This window comes from Mobula birostris, chromosome 2 (genome assembly GCF_030028105.1).
Source record: "Mobula birostris isolate sMobBir1 chromosome 2, sMobBir1.hap1, whole genome shotgun sequence".
NCBI classification, from domain to species: Eukaryota; Metazoa; Chordata; class Chondrichthyes; order Myliobatiformes; family Myliobatidae; genus Mobula; species Mobula birostris.
In genome coordinates, this window is record NC_092371.1 from 171,832,151 (window position 1) to 171,846,651 (window position 14,501).

Sequence of the window (14,501 nt, forward strand, 5' to 3'; positions counted from 1 at the left end):
TTTTTACTCAGAGAGTGGTTGGTGCATGGAATGTCTGCCTGAGTCAGTGGTGGAGGCAGATACACTAGTGAAATTTAAGAGACTACTAGACAGGTATATGGAGGAATTTAAGGTGGGGGCTTATATGGGAGGCAGGGTTTGAGGGTTGGCACAACATTGTGGGCCGAAGGGCCTGTACTGTGCTGTACTATTCTATGTTCTATGTAAATAAAGCTCAAGAAGTGAAAAAGGCTGCGGAATTGTTGTTAATTTGAAGCGTCTGAAACTGTCATGATTATTAACATTTAGTAAACTGGAATATCAAATTTGCATATAACACCAAGATTGGGGGCATAGTGGACAGCAAGGAAGCTCAAAGCCTGCAGGAGGATCTGGACCAGCTGGAAAAAATGGCAGATGGAATATAATGCAGAGACTTGTGAGGTGTTGCATTTTGGGAAGACAAACCAGGGTAGGATTTGCACAGTGAAGTGATGAATGTGGTGGAACAGTGGGATTGCAGAATACAGATCTATTATTCCTTGAAAGTGGCTTCACAGGTAGATAGGGCTGCAAAGAAAGCTTTTGGCACATTGGCCTTTGTAAATCAAAGTGCTAAGCACAAGAATTGGGATATTATGTTAAAGTTGTACAAGATATGGATGAGGCCTAATTTGGAGTATTGTGTGCAGTTCTGGTCACCTACCTACAGGAGAGATATCAATAAGATTGAAAGAGTACAGAGAAAATTTACAAGGGTGTTGCCAGGACTTAAGGACCTGAGTTATCAGGAAAGGTTGAATGGGTTAGGATTTCTTGGAGCGTAGGAGAATGACAGATATTTTGATAGATGTATACAAAATTCTGAGCGGCATAGATAGGGTAAATGCAAACAGGCTTTTTCCACTGAGGTCGGATGAGGGTAGAACTAGAGGTCATGGGTTAAGGTGAAAGGTGAAAAGTTTAAGGGAAACACATGGAGAACCACTTCACTCAGAAGGTGATGAGAGCTGCAACGAGCTGCCAGTGGAAGTGGCGAATGTGGGTTCAATTTCAACATTTAGGAGACATCTGGAAAGGTACATGAACAGAAGGGATATGGAGGCTATGGTGGGGGTCGATGGCACTAGGCAGAATAATAATTCAGCATGACTAGACGGGCCAAAGGTTCTGTTTCAGTGCTATAGTGCTCCATGAATCCATGACTTAAAAAAGCCCCCTGCAGCCAGCCTGCATTCTTGAGCTAGTAGTTATGAAAGGTGAGCTTTATTTCAGTTCAGATTGTTTTTACCTTCCCAGTGTTCATCGCAGATGGTGAATAGAAGTGTTTTGTTTGCTAACTCAGGTACCATGATGTTGCACTCCATGACGGTTGCTTGAGGAATCATTATCACACAGGACACAATCCATATCGTTATGATGCTGCTTCGTGCCCGCTTGGCTGTACTCTTGAACATCAGGGGGTGACATATAGCATACCAGCGATCCAGCACAATGCAGATAAGAGTCAATACAGACACAGAAACTGCCACAATCTGCAACAGAGAAAAACAAAGAGTTATCAAATCTAATCTCTAAAAAAAATCATAAAACGCTGGAGGAACTCAGCTGGTCAGGCAGCAACTATAGAGGAGAATGAACATTCAACATTTTGGAACAAGGCCCATCATCAGGACTGGAAAGGAAGGAGGCAGAAGTGAGAATAAGAAGTTGGGCAACATGGTAGTATAGGTCAGGAAGGGACCAACCCCCCTCTTCAGTCTAGCAATAACCCACCAGTGTCACGGTAGCATTGCGATTAGTATAACAGTTGACAGCGGCAGCAATCGGGGTTCAATTCGCACTGCCATACATTCCACTGTACGTTCTCCCTTTGCTCATGTGGGTTTCCTCCGGCTGCTCCGGTTTCTGCCCACATTCCAAAGATGTACAGGTTAGGATTAGTAAGTGGTAGGTCTGCTATGTTGGTGTTGGAAGTATGGTGAAGAGGGGTGTTAGTCACTTTCTGACCGAGGGCACAGCAGCAGCCAGGCCATTGGCACTGTGGCTGCCTCTGAGGCTCAGTAGGGAAGGGTAAAGTCGGACAGAGTGATAGCAATAGGAGGCTCAGTAGTTAAGGGAGTGGACAGGAGATTCAGTGGCCATAACAGCGAAGCCATGAAATGTGTGTTGTCTCCCAGGTGTGGACCAGAAAGCCTCAGAATGGCTGCAGAATATAGTCACGGGGGAGGGTGAGCAGCCAGAGGTCATGGTGCACATTGGCAATCAATGACAGAGATAGAAGGGGGGAAGAGACTATAGGGAGTGGGGAAAGAGGCTGAAGAGCAGGACCTCCAGGGAAGTAATCTCTGAATTACTCCTAGAGCCATGTGCTACTCAGGGCAGGAATAGAATGCTAGCACAGATGAATGAGTGGCTGTAGAATTGGTTCTGGGAGCAAGGTTTTAGTTACTTGGATCAGTGTAACCTCTTCTGGGGCAAGGGTGACCAGTACACGAGGGGACAGGTTGCACCTGAACCGGAAGGGAACCAATATTCAGGTCGGGAGGTTTGCTGGTGCTACTCGGGTGGGTTTAAATTAGTTTGGTAAGAGGTTGGGAACCAGAGCACCAGTTCAGAAAAAGAGGGAATGGAGAGGCAGGTAGATGTTGAGGCCAATAAAAACAGGCAGGAACAAAATAATAGATATGGTAGAACAGATAGCCTGAAGTCTGTGTATTTTAATGCTAGAAGTATTATGGGTAAAGATTATGAACTTAGAGCATGGATAAATACATGGAATGATGATGTTGTGGCCATTACTGAGACTTGATTGTGAGAGGGACAGGAATGGGTACTTAACATCTCAGGGCTTCAATGTTTTAGAAAGGATAGAGAGGGCAGTGAAAAGGGAGGGTGGGGGAGAGTTACTACTTAGGGACAATATCACAGCTGCACTCGCGGGGGACATAACGGAAGACTCACACATTGAATCTGTTTGGGTAAAACTCAAGAATAAGAAGGGTGTAATCACTTCTGACGGGATTACACTACAGACCACCAATGGTCACCAAGACAATGAAAAACAAATATGCATGCAGATTAAGAAAATATATAGAAACAATAGGGTTGTTGTCATAGGGACTTTAACTTCCCTAATATAAATTGGGACCTTTGTGTTGCAAAAGGTTTAGATGGGGAAGAATTTGTTAGGTGCATCCAGGAGGGTTTTTTAATTCAATATGTAGATTTAGTATGTCCAACAAGAGGAGGGTTTATACTGGACCTGGTGTTGAATAATGAGCCTGGCCAGGTGACTCACCTTTCAGTGAGTGAGCAGTTAGGGATCAGTGACCCCAACTTCTCAAGTTTTAAGATAACTATAGATAATTGTAAGTATCAACCTTGTGAGAGCATATCAAATTGGAGGCAGGAACTAGGGAGAGTTAATGGGGAACAACTGTTTTTGGCAAGTCCATGTCCAACTTGTGGAGGGTGTTTAAAGAACAACTGCACAGAGTACGGGACAGGTACGTTCCAGTCAGAGGAAGGAAAAGGACGGCAAGGTAGGGAACCTTGGATGTTGAGGGAGGTGATTAATTTAGTCAGGAAGATAAAGGAAAAGTACGTAAAGCTTAGGAAGTTAGAATCAAACAGAGCACTTGAGGATTAAAAAAGAAGCCAGTAAAGAACTCAAGAAGGGAATTAGGAAGCCAGAAGGACCCTGAAACGTTCTCAGTAAGTGGGATTAAAGAGAATCGCAAGGTATTCTATAAATACTTCAAGAGCAAGAGAATAAGTAGGGAGAGGGTATGACCACTCAAGGATAAAGGGGATACATTTGCTTGTATGAGGAGGACGTGGGTGAGGTCATTAATGAGTAGTTTAATCTGTATTTACCAAGGAGAAGGACGTGAAGAGTAGGGAGATCAGTGTATTAATATGCCAGGACATTTCAAACTAAAGGAGCTGGTGTGTTGGGTCTCTTATAGAGCATTAAGGTGAATAAGTCCCCAGGGCCTGATGCAATATACCTCAGGTTATCGAGAGAGGCAAGAGAAATGATTGCTAGGACCTTGATCAATATTTTTGTGATCTCTCTAGCTACATGTGAGGTCCTGAAGGACTGGCAGGTAGCTAATGTTCTGTTATTTAAGAAGTGAACCAGGGATAATCCTGGAAACTATCGACCAGTGATTCTCTCATCAATGGTAGGCAAGTTACTGGACAGAACTATTATGGATAGGATTTTGAGGACTTGGAGAACCATGGCCTAATTAGGGAGAGACAGCATGGCTTTGTGTGAAGCAAGTAAATGTCTTTTTAACTAGATTGAGTATTTTGACAAGATGTTGAGGGTGATTGATGAAAGTAGAACTGTGGATGTTGTCTACATGGATTTTAGTATGGTGCTTGACAAGGTCCCTCAAGGGGAGATTATCCAGAAGATTAAGATACATTAGATCAAGAGTCAACTGGCCATTTGGATTCAGAACTGGCTTGCCCATAGAATCAGAGGGTAGTGGTCAAAGGGACTTATTCTGGCTGTAAGTCTGTGATCAATGGTGCTCCACAGGGACCTCTACTGTTTGTGACATATACAAATGACCTGGATGAAAATGTACATGGGTCGGTTAGTAAGTTTGCAGATGATATGAAGATTGGTATTTTGTGAATTGGGTAGAAGGCTTGGAATAGAATACAGCAGGATATAGATCAGTTGCAGATAGTGGCAGAGAAATGGCAGGTGGAGTTAAACCCAGACAAACGTTAAGTATTTCACCATGGTAGGTCAAATGTATAGAGACAATACACTAACAAGAGAGAATTTGCAGATGTTAAAAATCTAAGCAATACACACAAAGGCGTCTTCACTCTGTGGGTCACTTCTTCAGAACGAAGACTATCATCCTGGACCTCGAAGGATACCCACGACGATGACGATCCTTTCTAAAATAAGGAGCCCAAAATTGCACACAATACTCCAAGAGTGGTCTCACGAGTGCCCTTTAGAGCCTCAACATCACATCCCTGCTCTTATATTCTATACCTTTAGAAATGAATGCCAACATTGCATCTTGTTGCAAGAAACAAAAGGTTGTGATAGCAGGTGAAGGGAAAGAATTTGTCAAATATGTTCAGGCAAGTTTCCTTTCCTTAATCAGTACATAGAAGTCCCAACTAGAGAGAGTGCAATACTAGATATCCTATTTGTGAATGAGACAGAGCAGGTGACAATGGTTTGTATAGGGGAACGCTTTGCATCTAGTGATTATAATGTCATTAGTTTCAAAGTAGATATGGAAAAGAATGGGTATGTTCCTCAGGTTGAGATTCTATATCGGCAAAAGGCCAGTTTTAGTGGTATCAGAAAGTATCTGGCAAGTGTGGACTAGGACAGGTGGTTTCCTGCCAAAGGTGTACTTACTGAATGGGACAACCTCAAAAGTGAAATTTTGAGAGTACAGAGTTTGAATGTTCCTCTCAGAATAAAAGGCAGGGGTATCAGGTTTAGAGAATCATGGTTTTCAAGAGATATTGAGGCCCTGATTAAGACAAAGGAAGAGGTGTGTAGTGGATTTAGGCAGCCAGGGGCAAGTATAGTACTTGAGTATAAGAAATGCAAGAGAACACAAGGGATTTGGGAGGTCTAAAAGAAGACATGAACTTGCTCTAGCAGACATGGTGAGGGAGAATCTCAAGGGCTTCTACAGATAAATTATGAGCGAAAGGATAGCAAGGAACAAATTTAGTCCTTTGGAAGATTAGAGCAGTAATTTCTATGTGGAGTTTAAAGTGATGGTGAAGATCCTAAATGGATTTTTTGCATCTGTGTATACTCAAGAGTTGGATACAAAGTCTATAAAAATGAAACAATGCAGCAGCGAGCTCAGGAATCCTATACAGATTACAGAAGAGGGGGTGTTTGCTGTCTTGAGGCAAATTAGGGTGGATAAAGCCCCAAGGTCTGACAAGGTGTACCCTTGGATCCTGTGGGTGGGTAGTGCAGAAAATGCAAGAGCCCCATTGGAGATATTTAAAACTTCCTTAGCTATGGACGAGGTGCCAGAGGATTGGAGGATAGCTAATGTTGTTCCATTGTTTAAGAAAGGCTCTAAGAGTAAGCCAGGAAATTATAGGCCAGTGAGCCTGACATCAGTAGTGGGAAAGTTATTGGAAGGTATTCTAAGGGATCGGATATACAATATAAGTTCTTGGATAGACAAGGAATGACTATGGATAGTCAGCATGGCTTTGTGCATGGTAAGTCATGTCTAGCCAATGTTATGGAGTTTTTCCAGGAAGTTACCAGGGAAGATGATGAAGGCAAGGCAGAGGATGTTGTCTATATGGACTTCAGCAAGGCCTTTGACAAGGTCCCACATGGGAGGATGGTTAAGAAGATTCAGTTGCTTGGTATTCAATGAGGGAGTATATTGGATTAGACACTGGTTTTGCAGAAGAAGACAGAGTGGTTGTAGATAGCTGAATTATTGACTGGAGGCCTGTGGCTAATGGTGTGCTGCAGGGTTTGATGGTGGTTCTGTTGTTGATTGCCATCTATATCAATGGTCTGGATCAGCAAATTTGAAGATGACATTAATATTTGGGGCATAGTGGGCAGCAAGAAAGACTCTCAAAGCTTGCAGCGGGATCTGGACTAACTGGGAAATTGGGCTGAAAAATGGCAGATTCGACTTAATGCAGACAAGTGTGAGGTTTTGCAATTTGGGCAGACCCACTAGGCTAGATCTTGCATGGTGAGGAAGGGCATTGAGGATTGTGGTAAAACAGAAGGTTTTGGGAGTACTGATGAATAATTATTTGAAAGTGGTATCACAGATAGATGGGGTCATTTAGAAAGCTTTTGGCATATTGGCCTTCATAAATCAATGCATTGAGAACAGGAGTTGGGAAGTTATGTTGAAATTGTATAAGATCTTGAAGAGGCCTAACTTGGAGTATTGTCTGCAGTTTTGTTCGACTATCTACAGAGAAGATATAAGTAAGATTAAAGGAGTGCAGAGAGAATTTACAAGGCTGTTGCTGGGACCTGAGGCTCTGAGTTATAGGGAAAGATTGAGTAGGTTAGTATTTTATTCCCTAGAACTTAGAGCAGAGATTTAATAATGTTAGACAAAATTATGAGGGGTATAGATAGGGTAAATGCAAGCACACTTTTTCCACTGAGGTTGGGTGAAACTAGAACTAAAGGACATGGGTTAAGGGTGAAAGGTGAAATGTTTAAGGGGATGCTTCTTCACTCAGAAGGTAGTGAGAGTGTGGAATGAGCTGCAAGTGCAAGAGATGGATGTGGGATTGATTTCAACGATTAAGAGAAGTTTTGATAGTTACATGAATGGGAAGGGTATGGAGGTCGATGGTCAATTAGACTAGGCAGATTAATGGTTCAGCAGAGAGTAGGTGGGTCAAAGAGTCAGTTTCCATGCTGTGTATCCTTATAGTGTTTTATGATGGGATAGAAAGGGAGAGTAGGTGAAAGAATGATGGAGATTGGGAGGGCAAAGGAGAGTAATGGAGGAGCTCTGAGAGTGACAACTATTGACTCACTTTCAAGTACTCCACAGCTCATGTACTCAGTCTTATTTATTTATTAATTTATTTTTTTTATTTGCAAAGTTTGTCTTCTTTTGCACATTGGTTGTACTTGTGTAGTTTTTCACTGATTCTATTTTATTTCTTTGTTCTACTGTAAATGCCTGTATGAAAATGAATCTCAGGGTTGTATATGGTGACATATACATACTTTGATAATAAGTTTACTTTGACCTTTGGAAGTGTCGGTGATGGGCAGATGGAGGAGGTGAAACAGATGGGGTGATGGGAGTCAGGTGGACCAGGAGGAGAGAGAGAGAGAGAAAAAGGGCAGACAGGAGCATAAACCGATAAGACCATAAGACAGAGGAGCAGAATTACAGTAGGTCACTGAGTCTACATACCACCATACAGGCCCATTTTTAACTTCACAAAAGGCATTCACCATCAATAGAGGGATCTGTGATAATTTACCCGGTGGCAGTAACTTCTCTCCTTTTTCCTTCAAGTCTTGGCTCTCCTAGATGTGCTGATGAAGAGGAATATGGACAGAAGTTTGGAATGAATATGGACCAATTCATCACATCACAGCTATCAACCCAACTGCCACAATCAATGTTGCGTCTGAACGCCATTTAACCGAGTGCAGTAGCACAGATCTCAAGAAGAAAGAAAATCACCTTTTCAAAGTACTCACATGCAATGGCTATCCTAAAAGCTTCATCAGAAGGTGTCTCATCCAGAGAAACAACCTTTTAACTCCTACTGAACAGACAAGTAAAAGGCTAACTCTACCATACATCAGGAATATTTCCAAAATGATGACAGGACTGCACCAACCACATGGAATAATGGTAGCACACAAACTCAGCACAACCATCAGAACACGCTTCTTGAGACCCAAAGATCCAAAAGCCCACATGGAGAGAAGAAACGTAATATACCAAATCCAATATAGAAACTGTCCCCAAGCACTATGTAGGACAGATGGGGAGAAAACTATCCATGAAACTACAAGAAAATCAACTAGACATAAGAAAGCATAATCCTCTGTCACTCATCTCAGTACATGAAGATCAAGAAGGACACAAGTTCATCTGAGAAACTACAAAATTCCTGGCAGAAGCACAAAACATGAAATCAAGCAAATTGTTAGAAGCCTAGTTCTCAATGGAAACCTCTATTAACAAGCATATTGAACTGGAGCAATTTACAAACCTATATGCCTGCAAGATCGAGGCCAAAGGGTGAATCGCAGACACCAGAGTAACCAAAGCTCATGATAACCAATAACCAGGGATACTGGCTAGTGGAAACCACTCAGCTATCTGGTTGGCCAGGATCCAACGGAGACTAGCAGCCAAACAATTAGAGCAATGTGTCTGACCAATAGAAATGTGAGCACTCAGTAGAAACATCACTCAGTTGAACACAATTGATGTCACCTCAACTGGTGACAAAACACTTACGACCTAACCTTCAGGCTTGGCGAATAGCTCTACAAACAAGCAGCCAACATAACTCTACCAACAAACAACTAACCCAAGCTACCAATCTTCTCTTTCATTCCAGTTTCTGAGGTACTCAAATCATTCCATCTGGCACCAATAATAATTCCATGGTCAAAGTCATGCAGATCAGATTTCTTCCCCATTCTGATGTTTGGTCTGAATAACAATTGAACCTCCTGACCATGTCTGCATGCTTTTATGCATCGAGTTACTGCCAATGATTGGCTGAATAGATATTTGCATTAATGAGCAGGTGTTCAGGTGTACCTAATAAAGTGGCCACTGAATGTACTTGGGTCAAAATCAAAAATTCTTTTGGATCTACTTTGTTTGAATCCTTTCCTTTAGGACATTTTGACAAACTAACCTGTGAGATTTATGATCATCTTAAAATTGAACTATCTTGTTTAATCTTGCTGAAGAACTGAAACAATTTATCTTCACTTACGTCCCTTTATATTCCCACTTTTCTGAAAGCATCAATAATTCTATAGCAATGAGATCTCTCTGTAGGATTGTGACACTCTCATCAATGCAAATATCTTAGTGAGCTACACACACTTTTTCTGTTCATTTTTACTTGCTGTGATAGCATCATGATCTGCATATACAATTCCTGAAAGGCTAATCAGATCACTCTACATTAAAGCCTTGTTTGCACAGCCTTTCTCTCCAGATACAGAATTCAAATGTGTTTTAATGAGCTTTATCTACAGCCTGTTTCACTGATTTATGAGTCAACACTTCAAGACTCATTTAAAACCCCTCCACTTAAATGCATATTTCCTTTTCCTCATTTTATCCACTTCCTCGGATACACTCCCATTGGAAAATAGAGTAACATTCTGTGACCAAATGAGGGGAAAGGTATCACCCACGCCAAAAAGGGTTGAACTTAGTTACCAAGACGCAAGTGAGAAAAAGATTAAAGATATGATTTGTCACATGTACTGCATATCCAAACATTGAAAAACACTGTGAAATGCATTGCTTACGTCAAAATAAATCAGCAAAAATTGTGCTGGATAACCCCCAAGTGTCGCATGTCACAGGCAGCAGTGCCGAGATTACTACCCTTGACGTCCTGCTTCTTAGCTTCCTTCCCAACTCCCTGTATTCTTTTTTCAGGACCTCCTCCTTTTTCTACCTATGCTGTTGGTACCAATATGTACCACGTCTTCTAGCTGCTCACCCTCCCTTTTCAGGATATTGTGTATGTGTTCAGAAACATCGCAGATGCTGGCTTCTGAGAGACAAACTATCATCTGTGTTTCTTTTTCACATCCACGGAATCACCTATCTGTCCCCCTAACTATAGAGTCCCCCATTACTGCTGCCATCCTCTTCAGTTCCCTACCCTTCTAAGCTACAGGGCCAGACTCAGTGGCAGAGGCCCAGCCACCGTTGCTTCCCCCAGTTAGGTTGTACCTACCTCCAACAGTACTCAAAATGGAGTATTTATTGTTGAGGGGGATCTCCACTATATGATGTTCTCCCTTCCCTCTCCTGACAGTCACCCATTTATTTCGATTGTATTTGCCTCTACCACCACCACATGAACTCACCAATCTGTCTGAAAAACTCACCCCTCACATCTCCTTTCAACTTTACCCATTTCACATTAAGTACATACCTTGTAGTGTGATATCGGGGAAAAAGGTACAGACTGTTGAATCTATCTATACCTCTTATAATCTTTATAAACCTCTATTAGGTCTCTCTTCAGCTTCTGCTGTTCCAGAAAAAATAAACCAAGTCAGTCCAACCTCCCTTTATACCTCATACCCACTAATCCAAGCAGTATTCTAGTAAACTTCTTCTGCACCCTCTCCAAGCCTCGGTATCCTTCCTGTAATGTGGGCAACCAGAATTGCCAGTATGACCCTATTAATACAGCTGCATCGTGACTTCCTGACGTGTTATACTCGATCACAATAAATGTTCCAGGTTAAAAGGTCGGCACAGCATCGTGCTGTACTGTTCTATGTTCTATGCATCTGTTAAGTCTAAAGGGAGCAGAAGATTTACACGCACTCTGGATACCAGCTCTAACTACCATATCAGAATTAGAATCAAGTTTAATATCGCTGACATATGTTGTAAAAATTGTTTTATTGGACAGTGTGATACACAATAAAACCTACAAATTACAACTGCAACTGGATCCTTGACTTCCAGATTCTTTCTGTAATGGAGTGACACAAAGCTGAATGTGATACTCCAGAAATGCCCCACCACAGTTTTAGAAAGCAGAGGAAGAGAACACAGTTGCATGATTCCAGCTGCAGATGTGTACTATGAATGGACCTCCAACCTCTTTTTAGTAAAGCATTTGATTAATGGGAGAATGCTTCTCACCATATTTTATTCAGGACGGTTTAATTTGTATGGATGTTTCAAAGGTTTGTGTGCCAGGGAAATTAGCTGCTGACAGCTGTTTCAGCCCATTGTTACATGCCCTCTGACAATCGAGAGATTCTTAAAAGTGAACAGTTTCATACTCATGGTCTTCCAGAGGCTTGACAAGAGGGACTACTTACCTCACCATGTCCTACTCCCTACATGGAAAGATTTTATTCTAGCTCCATCTACCACTTTGCAGATGATACCACCGCAGTGGGCCACATCTCAAATAACGATGAGCCCGAGTACAGGATGGAGATAGTGAGATGGTGTCATGACAACAACTTCTCTTGCAATGTCAATAAATGAGCTGGTCATTGACTTCAGAAGGGGTGGGGGGTGGGCAATGCACATGCTTCTGTTTATATCACTAGTGTTGAGGCTGAGAAAGCTGAGAGCATCATTCCCAAGAATGAACATCATCAGTAGTACATTCAAAGTACTTATGCATAGTCATGTAACAGAGTTTTTTCTGTATGAGTAACACTCGTCCAGCCATAGGGGAGTGTTGATACTGTATGGATGGATGTTACTTTGGTGGTAGGTGGTTAGAGGGAGGGTTCTTCAAATGGCACAGAGACTGGAACAAGAAAATAATGGAGAACCCTGGACTACAACCAAGGGTGTTGCTAGAAGGTAACTGCGAGAAAGATCATGCTGAGCCTCAATAAAGTCAGAGTTAATGTTGTGTTTATTGCCATATACACTAATACATGTATGCACAGGTGCAATGAAAAACTTACTTGTGGCAGTATCACAGGCAAATAGTATCAGATAGCACATACAAAATGCTGGAGGAATTCAGCAGGTCAGGCAGCATCTATGGAAAAGAGTAAAGAACCAATGTTTCAGGCCAAGATGTTTCTTTAGAACATCAGTGTGTTACACAGGATTTCCAGCACCTGCAAAATCTCTTGTGTTTAGCATCATAAGAGTAGCATTCACAAGAAAAGCAAATTATAGAACATTATACAAGAAAGAGCATTGTTAAAACAAAGTCCATTGTAGTGGAAAGCGTCATTGAAGTAATGATTAGGGTTGTGCAGGCTAGTTCAAGAATGAAATGGTTGAAGTGACGTAACTGTTCTTGAAACTGGTATTGTGATACTTCAGGCTTTTGTGCCTCTCTCAGATGGTAGCTGTGTGAAGATAATTGTCGGGATGGCGCACTGACATGATAAAATGATGAATATAAAAGATTTACATGCCACCCATACAGATTACTGTGAATTGTGAGGATGGAAATGGAGTCTTTGGATGCAGAGAGAGAGAGAGATTTCTGTGCAGATATGAGGTGTATTCAAGGAACAACTTTATTTACCATATACATTTATATCTATTATGAATCTGTTGTAGTATGATATGCAACAAGAACCAACAGTCTATAGTTATAAAGAAAAAAGAATTGATAAAAAATAAAGTTAGAGATTTAAGTACAGTCATGGAATAAAATGTGCATAAATACCAGCATGTATTTACAATGTAAACAGCATTACAAAAAGTGGTTTAAAGTGTTTACAATGCAGTGCAGTGAAGGGGTAATAGATAGTAGGTGGTGGAAAGGGGGTTAACTAGAATAGTTGATCAGATTAACCACCTGGGGAAAGAAACTTAAAGTGGCAAGAAGTTTATTTTTGTTTTAATAGCCTATAGCACCTTTCAGAAGAGAATTTTTGTGAAGAGGCAGTTTGCAGTGTGGGTAGTGTTCACGTTGATTTTTCTGCCTGCTTCTTTGGCTGCAGTCTACCTGCAGGACTTGTATGTGTCCAGGGCAATGGCCTTTTTAAAGTTCAACGTAAGCTCAGTATCAAAGTACATGTATGTCACTACATACAACCCTGAGCTTCATTTTCTTGTGGGTATACTCATTAAATCCAACAACCATAATAGAGTCAATGTAAGACCACACCAGTTGCTGTAGTGCTGTAGTTTTTGTATATTTATGAGAGAATACTGCACCAAACCAGTCAGTGATGGCTGATGTGTGAATGCTCTCTATGAAGACAGTGGAGTATTGCAGCAGTACGTTCTGGGGAAGATGGAAATTTACTAACTGTTGAGTATATTTCTGCCAAGTCTTTTTGTTAATGGAAGAGATGTGTTTTTCCTACGCGAAGTTCTGCAAAATAATGATGCACAGGAAATTAAATGGTTGCCTAGCAAAATCAAAAGGCACCCCAGTGTCTCTACTTCATTAGGAGTTACTGGAAGCTTGGTAGGTCAATAATGGCTTCTGCAAATGTTTACAGATACGGTGAATCTGGAGAGTTGCAGCTGAGCCTGCTATGGAGTCTTCAATGCACAGGATCACCAGAGGTTGCACAGTGTTGTAGACACAACCAGCCTGTGCACAATTGCATACTGTTGACTTGCCCATTGGCCATACCATTCATAATGTGTTACAAGCGACCATCCAGATGCTCCTGCTGTTGGTTACAAGTGTCTAACACCAATGATCCTGAACAGAAAAGCCCACAAGAAGTACTGGATACCGCCGAGTCCATCACAGGAAAACCACTCCCTACCGCTGAGCACACCACCAGGTTCAGGAACAGTTATTCCACTACAGCCATTAGACTTCTGAACTTCAATCATCCCAACGCTGAACTGATTCCACAACCCATGGACTCACTTTGAAGGATTTGACAACTCTTGTTCTCAATATTTATTTATTAGTATTACTTTGTTTTATTATTTTGTGTATTTGCATAATTGGTTGTCATCTATTGCTCATTGGCTGCTTGTCTTTGTTGTGTGCAGTTTTTCACTGATTCTATTATGTTTCTTTGTATTTACTATGAATGCCTGCAAGAAAATGAATCTCAGGGTAGTATATGGTGACCCTGAGGCTCATTAGTGTTATACTTTGAATGTATGCAGTATATAGAATAAGGTAGATGATCTTATAACACAGTAAGAAATTGGTAGTATGGCATTATGGGCAACACTGAGATATGGCTGAAAGAAGACCATAGTTGGGAGCTTAGCATTCAAGGTTATAGGTTATATTGAAACAACAGGGAAGTAGGAAGGGGTGGAATGGCTCTGTTGGTAGAAAATGAAATCAATTCC

The 14,501-nt window shown here is 41.4% G+C and overlaps 1 protein-coding gene across 1 annotated transcript in view; it reads right to left on the minus strand.

Moving 5' to 3' along the window:
- hcrtr2 (hypocretin (orexin) receptor 2) overlaps positions 1–14,501 on the minus strand; it is a 59,771-nt gene that overhangs the window by 12,950 nt on the left and 32,320 nt on the right. The window contains exon 3 of the mRNA XM_072280400.1: positions 1,271–1,514. Within this exon, the coding sequence (XP_072136501.1) occupies positions 1,271–1,514 (244 nt within the window). The remainder of the gene's footprint in view (positions 1–1,270; positions 1,515–14,501) is intronic.